We start from the raw sequence: 24,826 nt of genomic DNA, 5'->3' as shown, positions 1-24,826 counted from the left end.
TATCCTGAAGTATCAGGTATTCAGGATCATGAGGTGACAATCAAAAGATTCCTTTTTCCCTGAAGCAGATACTTGTGTCCCTAAAGGTTCCTCATACCACCTCCGAGGGAATAACAGATATCTGACGAGGTCCATTCAGTTATTATACAACCCCTCAGCTGGAGTGAGGTTCATAATACCCCTGTAGGGCTTCACATGGTCTGGAGAGGATACACTGTTGTAATGTGATAGAAACTGTGTGGTATTTCTAGTGCATCATGTAACACACTAAAATGTAGAAATGATGATCATACACACAAAAATGTATTCCTGACTTGTGATTTCTGGGATTCTTAAAATGTGACATATATTCAAGTTGTGAGAAAATAATGGATTTTCTATTAATTTGTTAAACATGGATTACATTGTTGTATCAGCTATAAAACATTACCAGGACAATACAGACATTCTCATCCTCTATCGTTGTGTTATGGAGTTTGATGATGTTATACTCTGGAGATTTGTGTAATTGTGTAATGGATATCTGTGATACTGAGTGAATTCTATTTTGTCATTCAAGTTGATGGGATTTTTTTTATTTCTGATCTTGTTAGCAAGTTCTGCTGAACAGAATATACCAACGTAAATATGAGATATGCAAGACGTGTACCTGTGGTTAGTATAAATACATCCTATCTGATACATAGAAGATAATGTATCATATTTATCCAATAATAAACCTACGTCTCGTAATAGACATATGTCTGGTAATAAGCCCATGTCTGGTAATAAGCCCATGTCTGGTAATAAGTCCATGTCTGGTGATAAGTCCATGTCTGGTAATAAGCCCATGTCTGGTAATAAGCAAATGTCTGATAATAAGCCCATGTCTGGTAATAAGTCCATGTCAGTAATAAGTCTGTATCTGGTAATAAGCCCATGTCTGGTAATAAGCCCATGTCTGGTAATAAGCAAATGTCTGATAATAAGACCATGTCTGGTAATAAGCCCATGTCTGGTAATAAGCCCATGTCTGGTAATAAGCCCATGTCTGGTAATAAGCAAATGTCTGATAATAAGACCATGTTCTTATCTAGTTTCCTGTGATAAGCACACCCTGACTGTGTTAGAGGCAATGTGTTAGGCCTCATGGGTCCTTTAATAAGCCCACCCCCTGACTGTGTCAGAGGCAATGTGTTGTCCCCTGGAGTCCTGTAATAAGCCCACCCCCTGACTGTGTCAGAGGCAATGTGTTGTCCCATGTCTGGTAATAAGCCCATGTCTGGTAATAAGCCAGTGTCTGGAAATAAGTCTAAATCTGTTAATAAGCCAACATGTTCTTATCTAGTTTCCTGTGATAAGCCCACCCCCTGACTGTGTCAGAGGCAATGTGTTGTCCTCTGGAGTCCTGTAATAAGCCCACCCCCTGACTGTGTCAGAGGCAATGTGTTGTCATGTCCTGTAATAAGCCCACCCCCTGTACTGTGTCATAGGCCAATGTGTTGTCCCCTGGAATAATAAGCCCACCCCCTGACTGTGTCAGAGGCAATGTGTTGTCCTCTGGAGTCCTGTAATAAGCCCACCCCCTGACTGTAATCAGAGGCAATGTGTTGTCCCCTGGTTTCCTGTAATATTCCCACCCCCTGACTGTGTCAGAGGCAATGTGTTGTCCCCTGGAGTCCTGTAATAAGCCCACCCCCTGACTGTGTCAGAGGCAATGTGTTGTCCCCTGGAGTCCTGTAATAAGCCCACCCCCTGACTGTGTCAGAGGCAATGTGTTGTCCCCTGGAGTCCTGTAATAAGCCCACCCCCTGACTGTGTCAGAGGCAATGTGTTGTCCCCTGGAATCCTGTAATAAGCCCACCCCCTGACTGTGTCAGAGGCAATGTGTTGTCCCCTGGAGTCCTGTAATAAGCCCACCCACTATATTTTTACTTTTTCTATCCTATATGTATACAACAATGATCAGGATAAGAACCATTGGGCAGCTGTCTGTTCTAATTCTTTTACTCCGTAATATATTTGATAAGAAAGTTGTAACTACTGTTTTTTTCAATGCACAGATTTTAAGAGAAATATTTGCTGTAGGCAGGGCTAGAATAATAAGAGATCAAGAATTTTATTATTTTGTTTTATTTAAACTTTTCAAGTTGTTTCATCAACCAGCATTGATTTGTTGTTTTACAAACAGCAAATGCTGTTGATGGCATTCATATTGAATGTCTTGTAAAATGATAAAATGTTATGAACACCGAAAAACCCAAAACAAGGGGGACAATAGGGAGGTGTTAGTTGATACATTTGTTGATTGACATTTGTATGTCTATTTCATTTGGTAACTAAACTAAACTTATGTATTTGTTTATTTTCCAGACCCTCAATAGGGGACCAGTTGTCATAGGAACGAGGGATGTGATAACAGGAAATGATGTCATCAACAACCGACCAATTGAATTTAATTCCACACGGAATATGGATCAGTTCTTTAACTGCGATAACAAAACCACAAACTTCGACCCACAGAATTTGGCAAAAGGGACGGAGGACAAAAGTAAGAAATCCCGTAGTAAAAATTCCAAAGGCAAAACAACATGGCAAGAACTCTCACCAAAGAAGGAGAGAAAGTCGCTGTTATCGGGTGAAAGTAGTGGCAGTGGGAGTTCCTCCACAGCCAGTAGCCCGACAAAATCATGGAAAAGTTCGGAAAAGGGAACGAATCAAAATCAGATGTTGACATGGCGTGATGTGTCTCCAACAAAATCTGACCGTGGAATTGTTTCTTCGTCATCTGACTCTCAGTATAGTCCAAAGCGTGAACCAGGACGCCTGTCATCATCCTCCGACTCTCAGTACAGTCCCAGACGGGATCACACACGCCAGCTATCATCATCATCAGATTCACAATATAGCCCTCGACGCGAAAAATTATCCTCCTCATCCTCTGACTCACAATACAGTCCAAAACGTAGACCCAACAGGGGTCAACGAGGGTATATACGCAGCCCAGAACATGCATGTTCACGGCACAGGACTGGTATTGTCAATCAAAATGAGGCTTATAAAGTTCAGGATAGCCCTGAACATGGACATGACCGATTTTCTCCTCCATCCCCATCACGGGGTTTCCCAGCAGCAGGGGCCATGGATGATGCGACTAGTAATGACTATTTTTATGATGAGGATTTCACCGTTCAGTTTGACACAAATCTCCGTGAATCTTCGCCAGGAGTCAACTGCTCGTGTGTTGATCCTGATCTTATGATTGGATTTCCTCATGTAGTCACCGGGAGTTACCTCAGCTTTGGGGGCGAAGCAAAGGGAACAAATATTATAGATCAGAATTCAACAGAACTCTTTTGTCCGGATGAGTCAGAATTATCTTACAGTCGTAATTCGGCTATGGATGTGTCGACAAGTGAGCGTGAGATGATGTGTTCAAGTGATATGCTGGACTTTAGTGACAACCCCTTGTTTACACCATCTCCAACAGGGGAACTTCATGGTGCAGGAGATCTTCATGGTACAGCGGAACATGTGATGACTGACAGCCTTGATAAGGTCACTGTCAAGTGTCAGTTCCCCGTTCTTGGCCTGACCCCGGAACAGTACCAAGGTCAAGCTCAAAACAATATGGAAATGTCATCCAGTCGTACATCAAGTGAAAATAATTTCTGTCTCAACTGTTGTCCCAGGAAAGATGAATACCATTTATCATTTGTTGGGTCCCAGGGGAGTAAGGGATCTGGCTCTGACCTTGAAAATTCTCTGACTTCATTAGAATCAGGTCAAGGTCGTTATAGTCAGCAACAAGGAAGTGTGTGTTCTACAGATGGAGAGGAATGCTCGGACAGTTTTCATTTCTGTTACTCGGGAAGTGGGCCCCACGTGGGCCATGGTAAGGTGAAGGGTTTGGGTTCGCGGGGCCAGAAGTTTCAAGCTCTAGGAGGTATACAGGAAACATCGATGGAACATTCTGTGTCTAGTGAGGACTCGGTTAATATTTCTCCTAAACTTACCCCAACCTCCAAACAGGACCTCAAACTCTTTGGTTCTGGGACCCTGCCCCGACATGTCAGTGGTCGAGGTTGTCAGGTTACCTCCCCTAAAAAACGTTTTCAAGCCTTGACTGCAGGTCATTCCCCGTCAAGGTCAACACTACCTCTTGGTGGTCGACAGAGGTCAAAGAAGGTGACATCTTGGAGACAGGTAAAGAGTTTGCGGCGATTAGGTAAATTAGAGAGTGTGCTGGATCCATCGCGGAGTACAAGTATGCCTGATCTATGTCTCCACCAAGCTTGGCAATCATTATCATCGCAGGACATTCAGCGATTAGCCGAAAGCTTTCATAACAAACGCCATTCGGCTTACTTATTGGATTTGTACCAAAGAGCAAAGGACCAATCCAATCCTGTGTCTCCTGAAACAATGGCAAACATCGAACAGATTCTGTTCCAACATCCGCTTAATCAGCTTCACCATCACCATGCCGACCACTCACTGGCCCATCCCAACAACAACTGTAGTGAGATAACTCGTGAGGACTCGTACAGCGATCATACTCTCACCAACAGTCATGCCCAGTTCCTGTCTGCTGGCGTTACCACAACAACACATTCCAGTCCTGGCCCTGCAGCCTCTCCCCAACCTCATCCGCTTCAGTACTCTACCCGTAAGCGCATTCTTGATTGGCTGGAAAAGGAGAAATTTGATGCTACCAATAAATCTAAGGGGTCGCAGACAGAGGTGACCAAGTGCACAAAAGAGACAGTTGTCTCCCCTACGACAATCACACTCTGGTGCGGAACTAAAAACTTTAGCTCCCAGTTTCCGCCAAGTATGAAAGATTGTGCCATACAAACAACTGCTACGGAGGACGTAAAACCCAAAAAACCAAGCATGCATGACTCATCTCAACAAACAACACCAATATCAGAAAAAAATTCAGTTCTGTCAATGTTACCGGAAAGCTTTAATGACCTAAATGAAATTTTGCCAAAATTTGAGCCCCCTGATGGCAAGAAATCTAAAGGAGTAATACCTCGGTCCAAAAGTGCTGACAGTGCTCGGAAGAAATCATCATTAACGGTTGGAATCTGTGAGAAAAACACTTTTTATTCCCACAAATCCCTGCCAGATCTGAGCTTCCTGTCTGCAACTGTTTTTGCGACAGATTCTGAAATCTCACTCTTTGATCCACTTCCCTTAAACCTCCCACTACCAGTATTCTCAGAGAGCGAGGAATATGCAAAAACTCAGGAATATATCCGCAATAAGGCTGCCTACAATTCTCACTATGGGCGACAGGAGGCACCGTCCGGTGCTAACTACAAACGGTCGCGCTCTGCGCCCCCACGTAATCCCATCAACGCAAATCTGTCTCGGAATTGTGCAGAATCAGGATCAAGCAGCAGTGGGTTTAGTACAAGTTCAACATCCTCAGGAATTGATCCTGGGTATAGTGAGCCACGCTCTTTCCACAATGGTAGTCCCTCTAATGACATAGAAAGATTGCTCTTCTACCCGCCCCATGTGGAAATCTCCAGTTCCTCAAAATCCCCGTGTAATGTCTGTAAATCCGAGGATGGGAATGACATTGGGCAGATCTCTTCAGGTCCACCTCCACATCTTCTGACCAATCAGCTTCAAGGAAACAACAAAACCTTGGTACGACCTACAGCAGAGAAACCAGATGATAAGAAGATACACCGTTACACAAATGAGGTACATCCAGGAATGATGGATGTAAGACATCGACCCAAACAGCCAGTAAAGCCTGTGGTTGCCTCCACAGTTACTCCAAACTCATCACATCTGGAGCATTTGTATGTTTTACAAGAAGAGCAGACACCAGTATCATCACCGGAACGTGTCAGTCCGAGTCCATACAGTGGTCGCTTTGACCACACCCTACAGTGTTGTCATGACAACTGTACCTGTTATCTGAGCTTGGAGAATGAACGTTTGGCAGAGTGGCGACGAGATCAGCTGATTCTCCGTAGGAAACTAGACTACCAGATTCAGCTGTCAAGTGAATCAGGGTCATCGTCAAGCTCGAGCTTAGTTCCAAATATTGACAAGAAGCCTTTGAAGTCTTGTCTTCGTAAGAAGCAGGTCCTAAGGTCAAGGTCAATGTCAGAGCCATACCTAATACAGCAGATTGAAGGACGTAGACTTCAAGGTCAAAAGGTCAATCGTCATTCTTATGCCTGTGAGGAGATTTACCTGCTGCAGGACGAGACTGGTGAGTATTTCCTGTGTGAGAATAAGGATGAAACAGAAGAAGAAGAGGTAGAGGACGAGGAAGATGACGACAAGGACACCAGTGATCCTGTAATGTTTTACCTAGAGGATGACAGCGTAGGAAACTCACAAACTGTGCGTCGGCGACAGAAGAAACCTGTCGAGGAGAAGAAAGAAAGCTGCGATGATTCATCCGACAAGGAACTCAGTGGGAAGCGTAAGAGTGTTAGCTTTGCCTCTGAGGTGTCTTTCCATGCTATCAGTCCACAGGATTCTCCAAAACGTCGTGACACTCATAGCGATACTGATGACTGCGAGGACATGGATACTAATAAACAGACAATGGATTGTTCACCAAAGGAAAGTCCTAGGGAACAGTCGGCAGAGTTGACAGCTACACCAGGTAAGGTTACCTTTGGAGCAGAATAACTAATACAGCGAAACCCATTGAAACTGACCATGCATTGGTTATAAATCTTTGGGGAGGGAAGCAAGTAGACTGGTCCAGACTACGATATAAATAACTAAATCTGTCTGATGATCTTACATTAACATAGTACTTGTCCAAATGAATACAGAAGAAAAAGCTCTGTAGAATAAATATTTTTCAACAAAGTGAAACAACAGTAATACTTGTATATTATTTGTGACTTTTGTCAAAGAGAAATTGGCACATTGCCAGGAAAACTTGAAAATAACAATACATACGGCCTAACAGCCTAACGTAGCCAAAGTGGGATGGTCGGCTTGTCTGAAAGTGTTACCAACCAATATTTTTGACGATCAGTTGAGAAATGTATCTTCTAAGGTAACACTTGATTAATATTTCCATTCTGTACATGATGAAATAGCATTATTTAATTACCTATGATTTAGATGGGAAACTGTGGCTTTTTTATGATTCTCCCGATCAAGTCAAACTTGCCAACATTTCAAAATTCTCATGAGGGAGAAAAGTATGTGAACAACATTTTTGACTCACCATGATGCATTGTGCATCGTGACATTTGTCACAAATGAAAAATTAGATAATGCATATTTGATCAATACATTTTGATAATTTTAAATTGATAAAGTGCATGCTTTAATATACTATAACAATGAAAAATATCTGCTTTTTATTTGCAAGTAAGGATCAAGTTGGAATTAATTCATTTAACTTCTCAGTTTTCATTGAACTCGCACAATATAAGAGATATTAGGATGGGGAATTATCTGTTTGGTTGTTATATATCAGGGCTCTCGATCTGCCAGATTTGGGGCCGAATATTCCCAATGCAAAATAGTATCTTTTTTTCCTAATTTAGACCCCAAGTTTTCCCAATTCTAAGGAAAACACCGGGCCCCAGTCCCAAAATGAGGGTGTGAGAGCCTTGTATATCTAAATATGTATATATATTTAGGAAATGTCTGAAGACAGATAAAAATCGGGAAATGTTAGTCATCTTTTCTGTTAGTGAATATTGGTTTGATCTGTTTTTTTATTTGTGATGCCAATTTTGTAAGGATTGATTTTATTAAATTATTTCTTCTTGAATTTTTTATTTGACCGAACAGGTTGTATAAACATGGTAATAACTACTTAACTACCGGTAAAATGACCTCATCTTAACCAAATATTTACCAGGGCCCACTCCTGAGTCCTGACCAATGGTCTAACTTTAATTAATCAGGGAACAATTGGCCATGTACCTGTGTGCTCCCAAGCACAGTGGTCAGCGAGGTTTAACTTGAATTGGATGACACTAATTAGATAATTAAGCTATGTACTCATCAAGCCAGGCCTTGATTATGTGGCCAGGAGGTCAGCCTTACCAATTTGACAAATATAGCAAGGTTATTGATGACCTACCTAGCGGATCTCTGAAATGAGCTGTATCATCTAGGTGTAGGTTATATTTGGGAGTCAGAAAACAATACGGATGTTCATTATAATATAATCAGAGAAAGAATGTTTGATATGTTTAGACAAGATTGTAAAGAAAAAGTCAGAACTTCCTCGAAAGGACAAATTTATACTCATCTTTATCATGATAATGATTTACAAAGCTATCTGAAAAAATCAATACCTAGGGAATTGTTGAGAGAAATTACAAAAATAAGACTATCTTCTCATAATCTAAAAGTAGAAAAAGGCCGATATCAAAATATATCAAGAAATTTAAGAATATGTTCTAATTGTGATTTGAATGATATCGAAGACGAATTCCATTTTATATTGAAATGTCCCTGTTATTCGAACCTCAGAAGAAAATTTTTGAAAAGATACTATTATAAAAAACCTAGTATGTTTAAATTGATAGAATTCTTAAATGCAAACAATACAAAAGAAATAACAAACTTGTCTAAATATATTAAGGCAGCTTACATTTTAAGAGAAAATCACAATTGATAGCCTAGTTTACTGTCTCCGGGTTTGTGTTGTTTCTGTGTTTTTTGTATATTGTTATATGTTTGTAAATCGTCTATGTGTTGTTTGCTTTAACCAATGAGTCACACGACTCAAGGTAATAAAGAACTTGAAATCGGGATATTTCCCAAATTCTGATCCATATGATTGGGAGGTGGGGGTAGGTGGTGAAAATCGGGATACTCCCGACTGAATCAGGAAAGTTGGCAGGCATGCTTGATTGGTCTGGTAAGGCTGGTTTTCAAAAGTGATTTTCAGCATATTTCTATCATTTTGAACACAAAATCGGTTCAATATTTGGAATTGAGATGGATCAGCACTGGGAAGGTTTTTATTACTATAATAAAGAGGACGTCCTTCCGTACCTGGCCACATGATCGGTTTTGGGAAGGATCAGTTTGGGGAAATTGCACTTTATACTCTTGCACCCAAATACACTGACAATGACCCAGCAACACCACCAAAGCTTTCTCCTCACAAATATTCAATAATTTACTCCAAACATGCAACTTTTCTTTTCTTTTTCCAAAATTACAGCATTGTCATTACAGACAAACTTATGCATTATTCTTATCATTTCAAAAGTCTTCTTCTTCATACCTCAAAGTCCTACAATTTCTTTATCAAAACTGTTTATATCTCTACTATTGTTACTTGTTTCCATCAGAAGTATCTAAAAAATGTGTCTACTGCTGCATGTGAAAAGAATTATGTGTAATTGTTAAACACACTACATTTTTCTTATATACTTGATGTATTCAGAGTTACCAGAATCTACTCCCAAACCAATCAGTGCCCAGACATTAGTAAGCAGCCTGGCCTCTTCAGCAGACTCTGACTCTGCTCCACCAGCCGAGTTCCTTCTATCACCACCTCAACCGGAGCCCCAATCATCTGCTTTCAGCCATGCCCTCGCTCTCGGTCCTGAGACTGCACGCCGAAGAGGTAAGACCCCTCGCGCGCTTACATCCGGGCCAACAAGAGTGATTAGTATAAGTTGACATAACTTGTTTCGCAATTGTTGTAAAATAAATAAAGTTTATATTTATATAAGATATTTCACTTTTGATCATCTCTCTACAAACTTCTACAAATTTGGAGAGTGAAGATCGTTAGATTTGTTTTCCGTTGTAAAAATAAGACCGTGACAATGTTGCTCTTTTTATCAACAATGACAATATAACTTTGTTTACATTTACAGTGATGCTGCACGAGGTTTCTGCAGCTGCCGAATCTTTAGTCAGACATTTCGCAAAAGCAATGAATCCTTTCGACAAGGTAAATATTGTAATCCTAGCCAGACAAAGGAATGAATTCTTTCTATCTTAATCCTAGCCAGACAAAGGAATGAATTCTTTCTATCTTAATCCTAGCCAGACAAAGGAATGAATTCTTTCTATCTTAATCCTAGCCAGACAAAGGAATGAATTCTTTCAATCTTTATCCTAGCCAGACAAAGGAATGAATTCTTTCTATCTTAATCCTAGCCAGACAAAGGAATGAATTCTTTCTATCTTAATCCTAGCCAGACAAAGGAATGAATTCTTTCTATCTTAATCCTAGCCAGACAAAGGAATGAATTCTTTTAATCTTTATCCTAGCCAGACAAAGGAATGAATTCTTTCAATTTTAATCCTAGCCAGACAAAGGAATGAATTCTTTCTTTATCCTAGCCAGACAATCCTAGCCAGACAAAGGAATGAATTCTTTCTATCTTAATCCTAGCCAGACAAAGGAATGAATTCTTTCTATCTTAATCCTAGCCAGACAAAGGAATGAATTCTTTCTATCTTAATCCTAGCCAGACAAAGGAATGAATTCTTTTAATCTTTATCCTAGCCAGACAAAGGAATGAATTCTTTCAATTTTAATCCTAGCCAGACAAAGGAATGAATTCTTTCTATCTTAATCCTAGCCAGACAAAGGAATGAATTCTTTCTATCTTAATCCTAGCCAGACAAAGGAATGAATTCTTTCAATCTTAATCCTAGCCAGACAAAGGAATGAATTCTTTTAATCTTTATCCTAGCCAGACAAAGGAATGAATTCTTTTAATCTTTATCCTAGCCAGACAAAGGAATGAATTCTTTCTATCTTAATCCTAGCCAGACAAAGGAATGAATTCTTTCTATCTTAATCCTAGCCAGACAAAGTAATGAATTCTTTTAATCTTTATCTTTTAATCTATCCTAGCCAGACGAAGGAATGAATTCTTTCTATCTTAATCCTAGCCAGACAAAGGAATGAATTCTTTCTATCTTAATCCTAGCCAGACAAAGGAATGAATTCTTTCTATCTTAATCCTAGCCAGACAAAGTAATGAGTAATGAATTCTTTTAATCTTTATCCTAGCCAGACAAAGGAATGAATTCTTTTAATCTTTATCCTAGCCAGACAAAGGAATGAATTCTTTCTATCTTAATCCTAGCCAGACAAAGGAATGAATTCTTTCAATCTTAATCCTAGCCAGACAAAGGAATGAATTCTTTTAATCTTTATCCTAGCCAGACAAAGGAATGAATTCTTTCTATCTTAATCCTAGCCAGACAAAGGAATGAATTCTTTTAATCTTTATCCTAGCCAGACAAAGGAATGAATTCTTTCTATCTTAATCCTAGCCAGACAAAGGAATGAATTCTTTCAATCTTAATCCTAGCCAGACAAAGGAATGAATTCTTTTAATCTTTATCCTAGCCAGACAAAGGAATGAATTCTTTTAATCTTTATCCTAGCCAGACAAAGGAATGAATTCTTTCTATCTTAATCCTAGCCAGACAAAGGAATGAATTCTTTTAATCTTTATCCTAGCCAGACAAAGGAATGAATTCTTTCTATCTTAATCCTAGCCAGACAAAGGAATGAATTCTTTCAATCTTAATCCTAGCCAGACAAAGGAATGAATTCTTTCTATCTTAATCCTAGCCAGACAAAGGAATGAATTCTTTCTATCTTAATCCTAGCCAGACAAAGGAATGAATTCTTTTAATCTTTATCCTAGCCAGACAAAGGAATGAATTCTTTCTATCTTAATCCTAGCCAGACAAAGGAATGAATTCTTTCAATCTTAATCCTAGCCAGACAAAGGAATGAATTCTTTTAATCTTTATCCTAGCCAGACAAAGGAATGAATTCTTTCTATCTTAATCCTAGCCAGACAAAGGAATGAATTCTTTTAATCTTTATCCTAGCCAGACAAAGGAATGAATTCTTTCTATCTTAATCCTAGCCAGACAAAGGAATGAATTCTTTCAATCTTAATCCTAGCCAGACAAAGGAATGAATTCTTTCTATCTTAATCCTAGCCAGACAAAGGAATGAATTCTTTCTATCTTAATCCTAGCCAGACGAAGGAATGAATTCTTTTAATCTTTATCCTAGCCAGACAAAGGAATGAATTCTTTCTATCTTAATCCTAGCAAGACATGATATGATAAATATGATTAATGACAAACTTCTGTTAATTCACAAGGTTGTTTTAGAACTAAAGTTATATTGGAAAAATTTCCCAAACCTGCCATATTGTTCCAAGACCTACAAGGGAGATAACTGGTATCATTGTAGGTGTCAATATTTAGATGAGGGGTACCTGAACTTCTGTACATTGTATTGGATTGGGCGAATCAAACTTCCCATATTCTATATTTAGACTGTGTAATCTAAACTTGATGTGTTCGATATTTACAACCTCAAATTTCTCGCATTTTATCTTTAGTTGCGACTAGGGAGTACGGCAGATAGCCCAGAAGTGGGAGAACTGGTATTATCCACTCTGTGTTCAGTCTTGACCCGTGTGGTCAGTGACGGGATGAAGCCCTACCTGGCCGGTGTCCAAGTGTTTGGTCGTGTCCAGGTGACTGTGTGGAAGGTAGCGGAGGCTTCAGGTGAACAAGGTAGGAATAACTTGTTCTTAGCTATATTACATTTACAACTTAATCTCTGATAATATATATAACCCAAATTCACAGAAATAAATATTTTCAAATTTTAATATGTTTGTGCTTGTGAAAACATCTGCATTTTATCATGGTTATGTAATATTGTTGGTTAGGATTCGCCAATTTTTCTTTCCTTCTGTCCTGTGTTTGATGTGTCTTCTTTGGTAAACACATAGCTTTACTATTAACCATTGAAAAGGTTTCATATGAACAATATCTTTATTGCACAGGTCTGAGTGATATGTTATTAAATGTGTACATATTACAGGTCCATATACTAGGGCAGTACACGAGCTTGTTCAACAACTCAAAGCAAACAACGGACTTACAACCAATACCATGAAGTTTGAGGCTTTCATCTTCAGCCTTCTTAAGTAAGTTATATCCAGTGTGAATCACAGCCATATCATCAGTTCAAAAAGTTTGCCATGGCAATGTGTGTTTAGTAGGATCACACAGTAAAAGAGTCCCTTTGTCCAACATCTGGAATACTGTGAGACTTATCACAACTGCTGTCTCATGAGATGTGTCTGGATTCAATCTAGAATAGAGAGACGTAAAGCTAGAAGCTGGAAAATATTAAGTTTCAGGTAGCAGTCTAGAATAGAGGGACGTAAAGCTAGAAGCTGGAAAATATTAAGTTTCAGGTAGCAGTCTAGAATAGAGGGACGTAAAGCTAGAAGCTGGAAAATATTAAGTTACAGGTAGAACTCAGTCTAGAATAGAGGGACTTAAAGCTAGAAGCTGGAAAATATTAAGTTACAGGTAGAACTCAGTCTAGAATAGAGGGACTTAAAGCTAGAAGCTGGAAAATATTAAGTTACAGGTAGAACTCAGTCTAGAATAGAGGGACGTAAAGCTAGAAGCTGGAAAATATTAAGTTACAGGTAGCAGTCTAGAATAGAGGGACGTAAAGCTAGAAGCTGGAAAATATTAAGTTACAGGTAGAACTCAGTCTAGAATAGAGGGACTTAAAGCTAGAAGCTGGAAAATATTAAGTTACAGGTAGAACTCAGTCTAGAATAGAGGGACTTAAAGCTAGAAGCTGGAAAATATTAAGTTACAGGTAGAACTCAGTCTAGAATAGAGGGACTTAAAGCTAGAAGCTGGAAAATATTAAGTTACAGGTAGAACTCAGTCTAGAATAGAGGGACTTAAAGCTAGAAGCTGGAAAATATTAAGTTACAGGTAGAACTCAGTCTAGAATAGAGGGACTTAAAGGTAGAAGCTGGAAAATATTAAGTTACAGGTAGAACTCAGTCTAGAATAGAGGGATGTAAAGCTAGAAGCTGGAAAATATTAAGTTACAGGTAGAACTCAGTCTAGAATAGAGGGACTTAAAGCTAGAAGCTGGAAAATATTAAGTTACAGGTAGCAGTCTAGAATAGAGGGACGTAAAGCTAGAAGCTGGAAAATATTAAGTTACAGGTAGAACTCAGTCTAGAATAGAGGGACGTAAAGCTAGAAGCTGGAAAATATTAAGTTACAGGTAGAACTCAGTCTAGAATAGAGGGACTTAAAGGTAGAAGCTGGAAAATATTAAGTTACAGGTAGCAGTCTAGAATAGAGGGACGTAAAGCTAGAAGCTGGAAAATATTAAGTTACAGGTAGAACTCAGTCTAGAATAGAGGGACTTAAAGCTAGAAGCTGGAAAATATTAAGTTACAGGTAGAACTCAGTCTAGAATAGAGGGACGTAAAGGTAGAAGCTGGAAAATATTAAGTTACAGGTAGAACTCAGTCTAGAATAGAGGGACGTAAAGCTAGAAGCTGGAAAATATTAAGTTACAGGTAGCAGTCTAGAATAGAGGGACGTAAAGCTAGAAGCTGGAAAATATTAAGTTACAGGTAGCAGTCTAGAATAGAGGGACTTAAAGCTAGAAGCTGGAAAATATTAAGTTACAGGTAGAACTCAGTCTAGAATAGAGGGACGTAAAGCTAGAAGCTGGAAAATATTAAGTTACAGGTAGAACTCAGTCTAGAATAGAGGGACTTAAAGCTAGAAGCTGGAAAATATTAAGTTACAGGTAGAACTCAGTCTAGAATAGAGGGACGTAAAGCTAGAAGCTGGAAAATATTAAGTTACAGGTAGAACTCAGTCTAGAATAGAGGGACGTAAAGCTAGAAGCTGGAAAATATTAAGTTACAGGTAGCAGTCTAGAATAGAGGGACGTAAAGCTAGAAGCTGGACAATATTAAGTTTTTGGTAGCAATTAAGTCTAGTTGGTTAGTGTATATGGAGACTGAATTCTAAACTGAATTGTCAAGAATATCATATCATAAGGTTTATCTCTCTTTGATAGATTTACCCCTCCCCTCTTAAGCCATTGCATGGCCTTGACCTTGTAAATATATGTAATGTCTAAAATCATTTCACATTGTTATGATTATAATTCTTAAATTGTGTATCTTACTGTGGTTGCAGTCTGCGTCTTCTGGATTATTGGATGGGCTATTTAAGGTACAGTGATGCTATCACAGAGAAGTATTACAATGCAGATGGAGTTATTGTTCTTGGTCGCACTGCCCACCAGGTGGAGTATGATGAAATGCTGACATCTCTCCAGGCTCTTGCAGTATTGCCATTCCAGCTGGGACTCGACTTCCTGACAGAGAAATATGCAAAAAGTAAATCTGCTTCCCCTTCACATAGCCCCTGTAAGGGTCTTCCCCTGGGAAGCCCAACAGATGACAGACAGGCTCCAGCTAAGCCCCCACGACGTACCCCAACTGGTATCACCTCAAAAGCATGGGATTGGCTCAAAGGTGGAACTACAGAAACACCTGCAGAGCCAGCTGTGGCAGAGTCCAATGGCATGATTTCCAGTTTCACGGGAATATTAGGAAAATGGACCGGATGGGACACCTCAAAAGGGGATGGGCTTCAAGCTCCTCCTACTAGTTGTCCGTCACAATCACCTACCAATCAGAAACAGTCGCCTCAAAATGTACTCATGGTCGAGAATGAAGTACAAGAACCAACTGCTTCACTACAAAAATTGTCAGGAAGATGTCCTGTTGCCGAAGCAGAAGATCTCCAAGATTGTGAGATGGAATCTAAGGGAGACAAATCCTGTTCTCCTGTCGACGTTAAAAAAGAAGAGGAGCTCGTATCAGAAACTGTGGTAACTAAAGAAACGTCTCCCATTCATCAAAAGAGTTCAAATGAAAAGAAAACAATTGAGAAGAAAAAAGCTCCTGAAAAGCTTGATCCTGACAAGGAAGAAGAGAGCCCAGTAAACGCGGAGAAGACTATGATTGAATCAGTGACCGGCATTACACAGAAACTTCTTGGTATGGGCAGCCAGAAGGAAAAACCAGCCTACAGGAAGGGTGTTACTGACTATGACTTCAACAAGGAGCAGGGAGAGAAAACGGAAGGAGAGAAAAAGCTGGAAAATGATACTTCTGAAACGTCAACAGAGAGTCCTAAATCTCCAGCTCAGGAGAGTTCTAAAGTCAATACAGAGGCAGGTGCAGATGAAAAAGATGCTCCAGTTACAGACAAACCAGCAAAACCAGAGGGAGAGAAATTACAGACATCAGCAGAACGCAAGTCCATGATCCCCACGGCAACCTCTCGCCCGAGGAATTTGGGGACAGCCAAGGGAAAGGTGGAGGCTAAACCAACATCAGGGAAAAACAAATCAGGCTTGATAAAGCTGTTTGATAAATTGTTGTTGCCTAAGGATAGTACTACAACACCAAAAGCTGCACCAACCTCACAAATTCCCAAGATTAAGAACCGATGGAGCTGGGGTGCAGGAGCACAGAATCCAGTGCCAGACAACGCAAAAACTGGTGTTGGAGCCCGACCCAAATCTGTTTGTGTCATGAAGACAGAATCTACTCCAAAACCAGCAAGCACTGCTCCAGCAAAGAGGAGACCCATTACTACAACAACCAAGGAGGAGCCAAAAAACTTGAATGCCTCCCCAGTGACAAGAGTGGGAAGAGACCAAAATGGTGGACTCGCAAAAGATCAAGCAGAATTAAACGCGACTCAGAGTAAAGGGGACGCAATTAAGGATGCAGACATGTCCGTTCAAAATGCCCAAAATGGGGGACAGGATCAACTTCTCACTATCCAGCTGGATCAGACCACTGGGGAGGCGTCACTACACCAGACCTTTCATGTTGACGATAACGGAGAGGCAAAACTGAGACAACGGTACCAGCTGGAACAGACGGGCGAGGCGCGCGACCAAAACCTCACTGTACAGTGGGACCGATGCAGTCCTGTAAAACTGCAACAGACCGTTCACCTGGACCAGCGCCAAGCCAAGCTGCACCAGACCGTAGAAGTCGACCAGGAGACTGAAGGAACAGCACCAGTCAAGGTAGGCCAGGGGGCAGCACTGGCAAAGACAGGGCAAGTATCTAACAAAGCAGACAGCAAGGATGAAAATACAGGTGAAGATCAGGATGAAAGTAAGGGAAAGAAGGGAAAAGGGGGAGATAAAAAGGCTGTGGCGGCTGGACGTGCTGCATGGAAATCTGTAGAAAGAGGACCCACTCTATTTCTACCAACTAACTGTAAATTCCTTGACAATATCGAAAAACGAAACAGTGACCCGGAGTCACCCAAGAGAAAAGCATCACCCAACAGAAGGTCCACACCATCCAGCACAAATTCAAGCCCAGCAAACTCACCGAAGTCACCAAGGGCAAACAAGACGCGGAGGCGATGGTCTCTGCATGGCAACTCATTAAAAAAGGACCCTGCTGACCTTGATATTCTGAATTCGAACCCATCTGACAACAAAGTTCTTAAGTCTGCTCCTACAACTCCATCCAAGGGCAAGACAGTGAAGGCCGACCAATCAAACAACACCTCAGATAAATCAGACCAATCAAAACAAAGCAAATCTGAAAAATCGAAAAATGCTGCAAAAAATTTGGCCAATGGAAAAGCAGCCAGTGGTGATAAAGAGAAAAAGAAACTAGCCAATCAAAAAAGTAACAAAGAGGAGAAAGCAAGTAATGAAAAGAAGAGTTCTGATGAGAAAGAAGAAGGAGAATTTCGTTTCCTCAAACCCGTCTATAGGTATGTTCATATAAAATGTCTTCACACATTTCATTCAAGTTATTTTCCTTCAATAACCTATAGTTATTTTTAGTTTTGCTAACCTAGAGTTATTTTTAGTTTTACTAACCTATAGTTATTTTGGTTTTACTAACCTATAGTTATTTTGGTTTTACTAACCTATAGTTATTTATAGTTTTACTAACTTATAGTTATTTATAGTTTTACTAACCCATAGTTATTTATAGTTTTACTAACCTATACTTGTTTTTAGTTTTACTAACCTATAGTTATTTTTAGTTTTACTAACTTATAGTTATTTATAGTTTTACTAACCTATAGTTATTTATAGTTATTTTTAGTTATTTTCAGTTTTACTAACTTATAGTTATTTATAGTGAAGTATATGTGTATAATAAAATATATTTCAAATAATTTCCTTTATTCTAATAAATACGTTTGTCAGTTATATGCTATCTTAAACATTATACCTGTGATTTGTGTTAGAGTTAAGGATATATGCTACCTTACACATTATACCTGTGAACTGTGTAAGAGTTAAGGTTATATGCTACCTTACACATTATACCTGTGATCTGTGTAAGAGTTAAGGTGATATGCTAACTTACACATTATACCTGTGATCTGTGTAAGAGTTAAGGTGTTATGCTAACTTACACATTATACCTGTGATTTGTGTTAGAGTTAAGGTTATATGCTACCTTACACATTATACCTGTGAACTGTGTAAGAGTTAAGGTTATATGCTACCTTACACATTATACCTGTGATCTGTGTAAGAGTTAAGGTGATATGCTAACTTACACATTATACCTGTGATCTGTGTAAGAGTTAAGGTGTTATGCTAACTTACACATTATACCTGTGATTTGTGTTAGAGTTAAGGTTATATGCTACCTTACACATTATACCTGTGCCATTGTTGCGAGTTTCAGTGAAATCAATGAGTTACAATACTATAGCTAGGTGATTTCATTTCCTTATTTTTTATATCTTATGTTTTTAATAATGATCCTTGTTTTAATTATAGGTACATCCAGACTCTGAAGGCATATGAGGCCACTGACCCGTCGTACCTGTCATATGGTGAAGGGGAGTACTTTGAGGTGCTCGCACAGATTGATGCAATTCGACTCTTCTGTGTCCAGGGAAAGAAAGAGGGTCTTATTCAACTTGAGGCTGTCAAGTCTGTCACTGACAAGGATGAATTCCATGTTCTGCATGACAATTTTTATCGATGATATTAATAGATTATTGTGTGCATCTTCAGTAGAACTCAAGGGAGATAATCTACTCCGTAATGAATAGAAAAAGGATTGTTACTTGGAAATGGACAAAGTCTTTGATGCTGAAAGGCCATACACAAAAAGGAAAGAAACAGCAAAGGAAATATTTGAAAAATATTGATAAAATGTGATCTTCATGAAAAGAGTACTGACAAAGGGAGGTAATTGTGTGATCTTTGGATTGTGTGATGTGATATCTAGAGTGAGAGATCATTAGATGTAATACTTTTGGTGATATTCTCATAGTTCAAATGTTTAGATTTTATTTCATGTTCTAAGAAAATTTTATCGCATACTTAACTTTTATTCTTAAGTGATATTATGTATAATTTAGTGTGTTGTTTTATATCGAAGATGAAAATGATTCTAGAATATACATATGTTAGGATATAATTATTGTAATTAACTGGAGGGTACAATGGTGTAACAGACATAAACAGACACCATGGTAACATATTTCTTTTGGTTCTAAGGGAAATATAGGTAACCATGACAACACACACTGGAGAAAAGGCAATAAACCAGTTGGAATATGCAAACATTTTGTGTCAAGTGAAGCAAGGATTTTGCCTGTGAGCTCACAAGTTCGGAATATGGAAAAATGCTGTTGATAGATGTTTTTCATTGAGGAGTTAATAGGGTATATACAGTACTGGTTCTATTGTCAGTGTCTTATTGTCCTGTATTTGTCATTGATATTAGGTTTTCTTTTTAAAACAAATATTTATAAAACTGTCCATTTGATCAAAAATGAAATCTTTAACTACATCAAACATTGACCTCTGCATTTGATGCATCAAAATCTGCAACCTCTTTTTTTTTTTTTTAATCGAGATACAAAACAGAGTACAAATAAAGAGAGGATATTTTGAAACATTTGTCCTTTACTTGTCAAATATATGGTTGAAACAAACAAAATTTCACAGAGTTATATAGATTCAAGTAGAATTACAATAAGGTGTTACAGATGCTTGGTAATCAAGGATTTATAATCTTATTTAAAGTCTGTAACTAAAACGCAGATTTTTTTTGCATGTTTTTCCGTTGAATATCATATTTATTTAACATGCAGAGGGAATTTTGTCATACATGTAAAAAAAAATTACAATCAACTGAAAATCATTTATCCTTTTAATATCATACAAATAATGTGCTATTAAAAGAAATTTTAGAGAATTTTCTACCAACAATGCTGTAAGCTGACAAGCAATATAGGTGTAAGAATTAGGATTCACTTTTAGGTTCACAGGTTTTCACCTTGATTCAGTTTGTAAAGTAAGTATTATAAATATCTCTTGTAGAAGTTGTATGTTTATTGTAGCACTATTAGGGCACAGACTGATTCCAGGCCTTCTGTTCCATTTTCTCAATCTTTCATTTATTGATAATGTATACAAAAATAGAAAAAAAAAACCATCATCATATTAAGTATCATGTGATGTGTTAAAAACTTGCTGATAATCAGTTGGACCTATCTTTGAAGTCAACAAAATAATGATACAAATTTTCAAAATCAATTTTTTTACAGGGAACAAATCATGTGCTTGTATATTCATATTCATCATGAAGATTGATAGTTGTATTTACAATTAAATTCTGACTCCATAATCACCAACATTGATTCATGTTGAAGTGAAGACTTTGGCAGAATGAAAACAGATTGAACTGAATTGTATCAGCATATTGACAAAGTGTCTACAGATTGTGAAGTGTATGATATATAGGGGTGATATTTGTTTACGTTTGCATGAGTTATCTCCCTTCCTAACAGTCACCATGTACAGCATTGTTATGGCACTGGATTTGAACCATGACAGTGTAGAGAAAAGACGGTCAAGTCTTTAATTAATAAGAAGAAAGTTTACATATTCTTAACTTTAGTGCTGCTAGTTTAACTTATATCGTTAGATCAGCCCGATGTGGAATGTTTCACAACCTGCTCAAATCGGGGAAAATGCTGGAATCACCAGATAGTTCATAACTTAAAAAATAAAGATCACCAATTTATGTATTGAGGGTACCTGTTGGAAAAGGAAGTAACTCTTTTATCTGTAAGTGCAAAATGAAGAATGTTTGCAAATCAAAGTGATTTATCCATAAATGTTCTTATATCTACCCTGTATCATTCATCCCATTAACTTGATGTTAATTTCAAATTATTCTATTTGAAAAAATATGATACCAGTCTATGTGATATCATTTCTGTGTAGTTATATACACATGGTTTCTTGTGGGGAAGATTTGTCTCCCCTTACAGTCATCACCATAACTTGTGGGAAAAACAGTATTTTACATTGCTTTGTATAATAGCTCAATCCATACAGGTGTCCAGACCTGCCACCCCTCCTATTTTGATCAGTCCAGAGTCGTACCCGTCACATATAGGGGAGGAAGGAGGGGCGCCACACTTAATGAAGGATTTGTAACGATTCTATCCTGACAGGTGTTTTAATTTGGTTGAATGGTGAAGAAGCATGTGTTCAAAGCTGCATATTCAAGTTTCGTTGCAATTTTCGTTTTATGTATTTCGTTTCAAATTAATATGTATAAAGCTAAATTGAATATGGATTGATTTGTCGAAGGATTTTGTTAGAAAGTCTCATGATAACCAATCATTCATCTCCAGAAGGATTTTAGTACAGAATCTCATCACTCTATGATATAAGGATATTATCAAAGATTGTGTATCTCTCATTCACATCAGAGTTATTATTCAATATATAGACAATATAGGGCTGGATTACATCATAACATTACACCCAAATAGTCATCTGCTGTGGAGGTCAAAGTTCACCTTATAACCTAGTTTGTATTTCATGTAAATAGTTGAAAGGAACATCTTATTGTCGGTAAAATGTATGGTCATTGGTCTGTTTGGGATGTCAACTTATTATTTCATACTGGAGAATGTACTTCCAGTTTAGATCTGATCCTGCTGGACTCTGTGTAAATCTTGATCCTTTGTTATCTAAATCCTAAACACCATTTTAGCAAAATATTTCTAATTAATACAATTAATTTCATCTCCAAATGTAAAGATATTACTGCATTAATACCATGTAAATCAATTTTTAGTGTTAATTTATATTACTAGAACCAGATTCCACCACTCTATAGGTCATCAAAATGTTTGTATCCAGTTCAGTGTTCTGATAACTTTTTAAGGTTCTAACAGGACTTGACTCTACTGCTCCTTTATAGATCACCAAAATGTTTGTACTAAGTGGTTACTCAAAAAGAATATACAAAATAGAACTAGATTCTGAGATCACAGAAATGTTTGTATACAGTGCTTGTTAGTGGTTACCCAGTAATAATTCTAATTGATCTAACAACAGTATTTATACCATCTATTTGCCCACAAGAGGATCTGTGTCAGTCTTTAAAGTCAACTCTCACTTTAATTAATGCCATTAAGAAATACTTTTTTTTTTTTTTAAATTTGTCTTGAACAAGTCTCTACTAGTCACCATAGAATTAAACATAATCTGAAATGGAGATCCAGATGTGGAACATCAACATCCAGCATGTCCTGTTTTAGTGTTCGGATAACGTGAGAAGTATAAACAAAAATAAAAATAAACACATTCTTGTGAAGACTTAAGTGTTTAAAGTATTCTGAGCCAGTATCTGATCTTTATCAGTTCACCTCAAAATCTCAAATATATTATAGCATGTTTTATCTTTTAATTCCAACTTTAATCTGCCACATAAAAGCATCAGTTGAATAATTCCATTTAAAGTAAGAGTTTCCTTAATTTCTCAAATATCCTATGTAATTGATTCTTTGTAACTGTCTGGATTTTGTGGTTTCACAGATTTCAGAAGTGGAAATGGCTCTCTCTGCTGTGTTACTGGATGCTCTGCATTCTTCTCCTTTCACAATTTATAATAACAAAGTACAGTCATATTTCCGTTTATCAAGATATGTATATCCATCTCTTCAAATATTCTTCAGTCTGATTAGCATATTCATCTTCTTAATTTACATAAAATTCATTTGCATATAAACTCTAGATATTGAAACTCATTTACATATTCATTTTTGATGATCATATTCATCTTCTAGATATAAATATTCATTAACATTCATCTTCTAGATATGAATATTCATTAACATTCATCTTGATATTTGCATTACCTGGGTAATAATTATAATGAATACTTTTCTTTAAGGCTATTCCGTTATTCATATATATCTTTCAGAATATTTCATTGTTTGAAATAGTATATGTAGTATGTATTCATGCATGTTCATTTCACAACATAGTACATTCAGTATAGACATCTAATGAAGAATATACCCTTGTATGTAGATAGGTGTCCACTCTGTCTTTGTGATAATTCAGACCCTAGGGTGATCCTACCAATGCATGTGGCACGAGATCTCAGATTTTTTTTTTAGTAATAAATATTGTTGCAAATTTCTTACTAAACATTTATTCTGAGATCCAGCTCTCATGAAATACAATTTTGTTCAGTGTTTCAGTTGAGACTGTTTAGTTGACCTAAGGTCAACATGAACAGGTATCCATTTTAAAATGCTTCATACATTTTGTTCTCTCTGTGTTACATTTTTACCTTGAGTGCAATATTTTTCCTTTTTATTTTGTTCATGTCTGTTAAGTTATTTATTGAGGATATATTGATGTTTTACGTCATTCTTGTGATGATAATTTAAATATGTCTCTAGGCGACCATACTCGTGTTGTTGACAACATTTTTGTGATAATTCTGTTTTATTGCTTTTCTGTGACTATAATAAAGCATTACTTACTCAGAGAGTCTTCTAGTGATGAATGTACAAACATGTGTCAACAGAGACTTGTACAATGTACAAACACATGTCAACAGGGACTTGTACAATGTACAAACACATGTCAACAGGGACTTGTACAATGTACAAACACATGTCAACAAAGACTTGTATAAGTACAAATATGTGTCAACAGAGACTTGTACAATGTACAAACATGTGTCAACAGAAACTTGTACAATTTACAAACACATGTCGAAAGAGACTTGTACAATGAACAAACACATGTCAACAGAGACTTGTACAATGTACAAATATGTCAACAAAGACATGTACAATGTACAATTACATGTCAACAGAAACTTGTACAATGTACAAACACATGTCAACAGAGACTTGTACAATGTACAAACACATGTCAACAAAGACTTGTACAATTTACAAACACATGTCGAAAGAGACTTGTACAATGAACAAACACATGTCAACAGAGACTTGTACAATGTACAAACACATGTCAACAGACTTGTACAATGTACAAACATGTGTCAACAGAGACTTGTACAATGTACAAACACATGTCAACAGACTTGTACAATGTACAAACATGTGTCAACAGAGACTTGTACAATGTACAAACATGTGTCAACAGAGACTTGTACAATGTACAAACGTGTCAACAGAGACTTGTACAATGTACAAATATGTGTCAACAGAGACTTGTACAATGTACAAACATGTGTCAACAGAGACTTGTACAGTGTACAAACACATGTCAACAGAGACTTATACAATGTACAAACATGTGTCAACAGAGACTTGTACAATATACAAACACATCAACAGACTTGCACAATGTACAAACGTGTCAACAGAGACTTGTACAATGTACAAATATGTGTCAACAGAGACTTGTACAACGTACAAACACATGTCAACAAAGACTTGTATAATGTACAAATATGTGTCAACAGAGACTTGTACAATGTACAAACACATCAACAGACTTGCACAATGTACAAACATGTCAACAGAGACTTGTACAATGTACAAACACATGTCAACAGACTTGTACAATGTACAAACACATGTCAACAGAGACTTGTACAATGTACAAACACATGTCAACAGAGACTTGCACCAAGCGTTAAGTTTAAACTACTGTCACTCTTTG

General features: G+C 37.7%; 1 protein-coding gene across 1 annotated transcript; it reads left to right on the top strand.

Moving 5' to 3' along the window:
* Nucleotides 1–627: 627 nt before the first annotated feature.
* Nucleotides 628–23,676, top strand: LOC132561195 (uncharacterized). The gene is made up of 10 exons (XM_060225924.1): nucleotides 628–654; nucleotides 2,353–3,550; nucleotides 3,599–4,559; nucleotides 4,599–6,622; nucleotides 9,392–9,574; nucleotides 9,831–9,907; nucleotides 12,342–12,519; nucleotides 12,833–12,938; nucleotides 14,989–17,610; nucleotides 18,641–23,676. Exons 1-10 carry the CDS (start codon nucleotides 628–630, stop codon nucleotides 18,849–18,851), a joined length of 7,587 nt encoding a protein of 2,528 aa, XP_060081907.1. The 3' UTR covers nucleotides 18,852–23,676.
* The last annotated feature ends 1,150 nt before the right edge of the window (nucleotides 23,677–24,826 follow it).

Source organism: Ylistrum balloti, unplaced genomic scaffold (genome assembly GCF_031769215.1).
Source record: "Ylistrum balloti isolate Yb309-2 unplaced genomic scaffold, AGI_CSIRO_Ybal_v1 Utg371174, whole genome shotgun sequence".
In the NCBI taxonomy this organism is placed as follows: domain Eukaryota; kingdom Metazoa; phylum Mollusca; class Bivalvia; order Pectinida; family Pectinidae; genus Ylistrum; species Ylistrum balloti.
The sequence above is the reverse complement of the archived record's forward strand: the minus strand, read 5'-3'. Positions and strand labels throughout refer to the sequence as shown.

Excerpts from the sequence above, each read along its gene's own strand:
- LOC132561195 (XM_060225924.1), top strand. The coding sequence starts at position 628 with ATGAGATATGCAAGACGTGTACCTGTG. Across the intron at positions 3,551-3,598 it reads TGATAAGGTCACTGTCAAGT|CTCAAAACAATATGGAAATG; the intron begins GTCAGTTCCCCG and ends ACCAAGGTCAAG. Across the intron at positions 17,611-18,640 it reads TTCCTCAAACCCGTCTATAG|GTACATCCAGACTCTGAAGG; the intron begins GTATGTTCATAT and ends TTTTAATTATAG.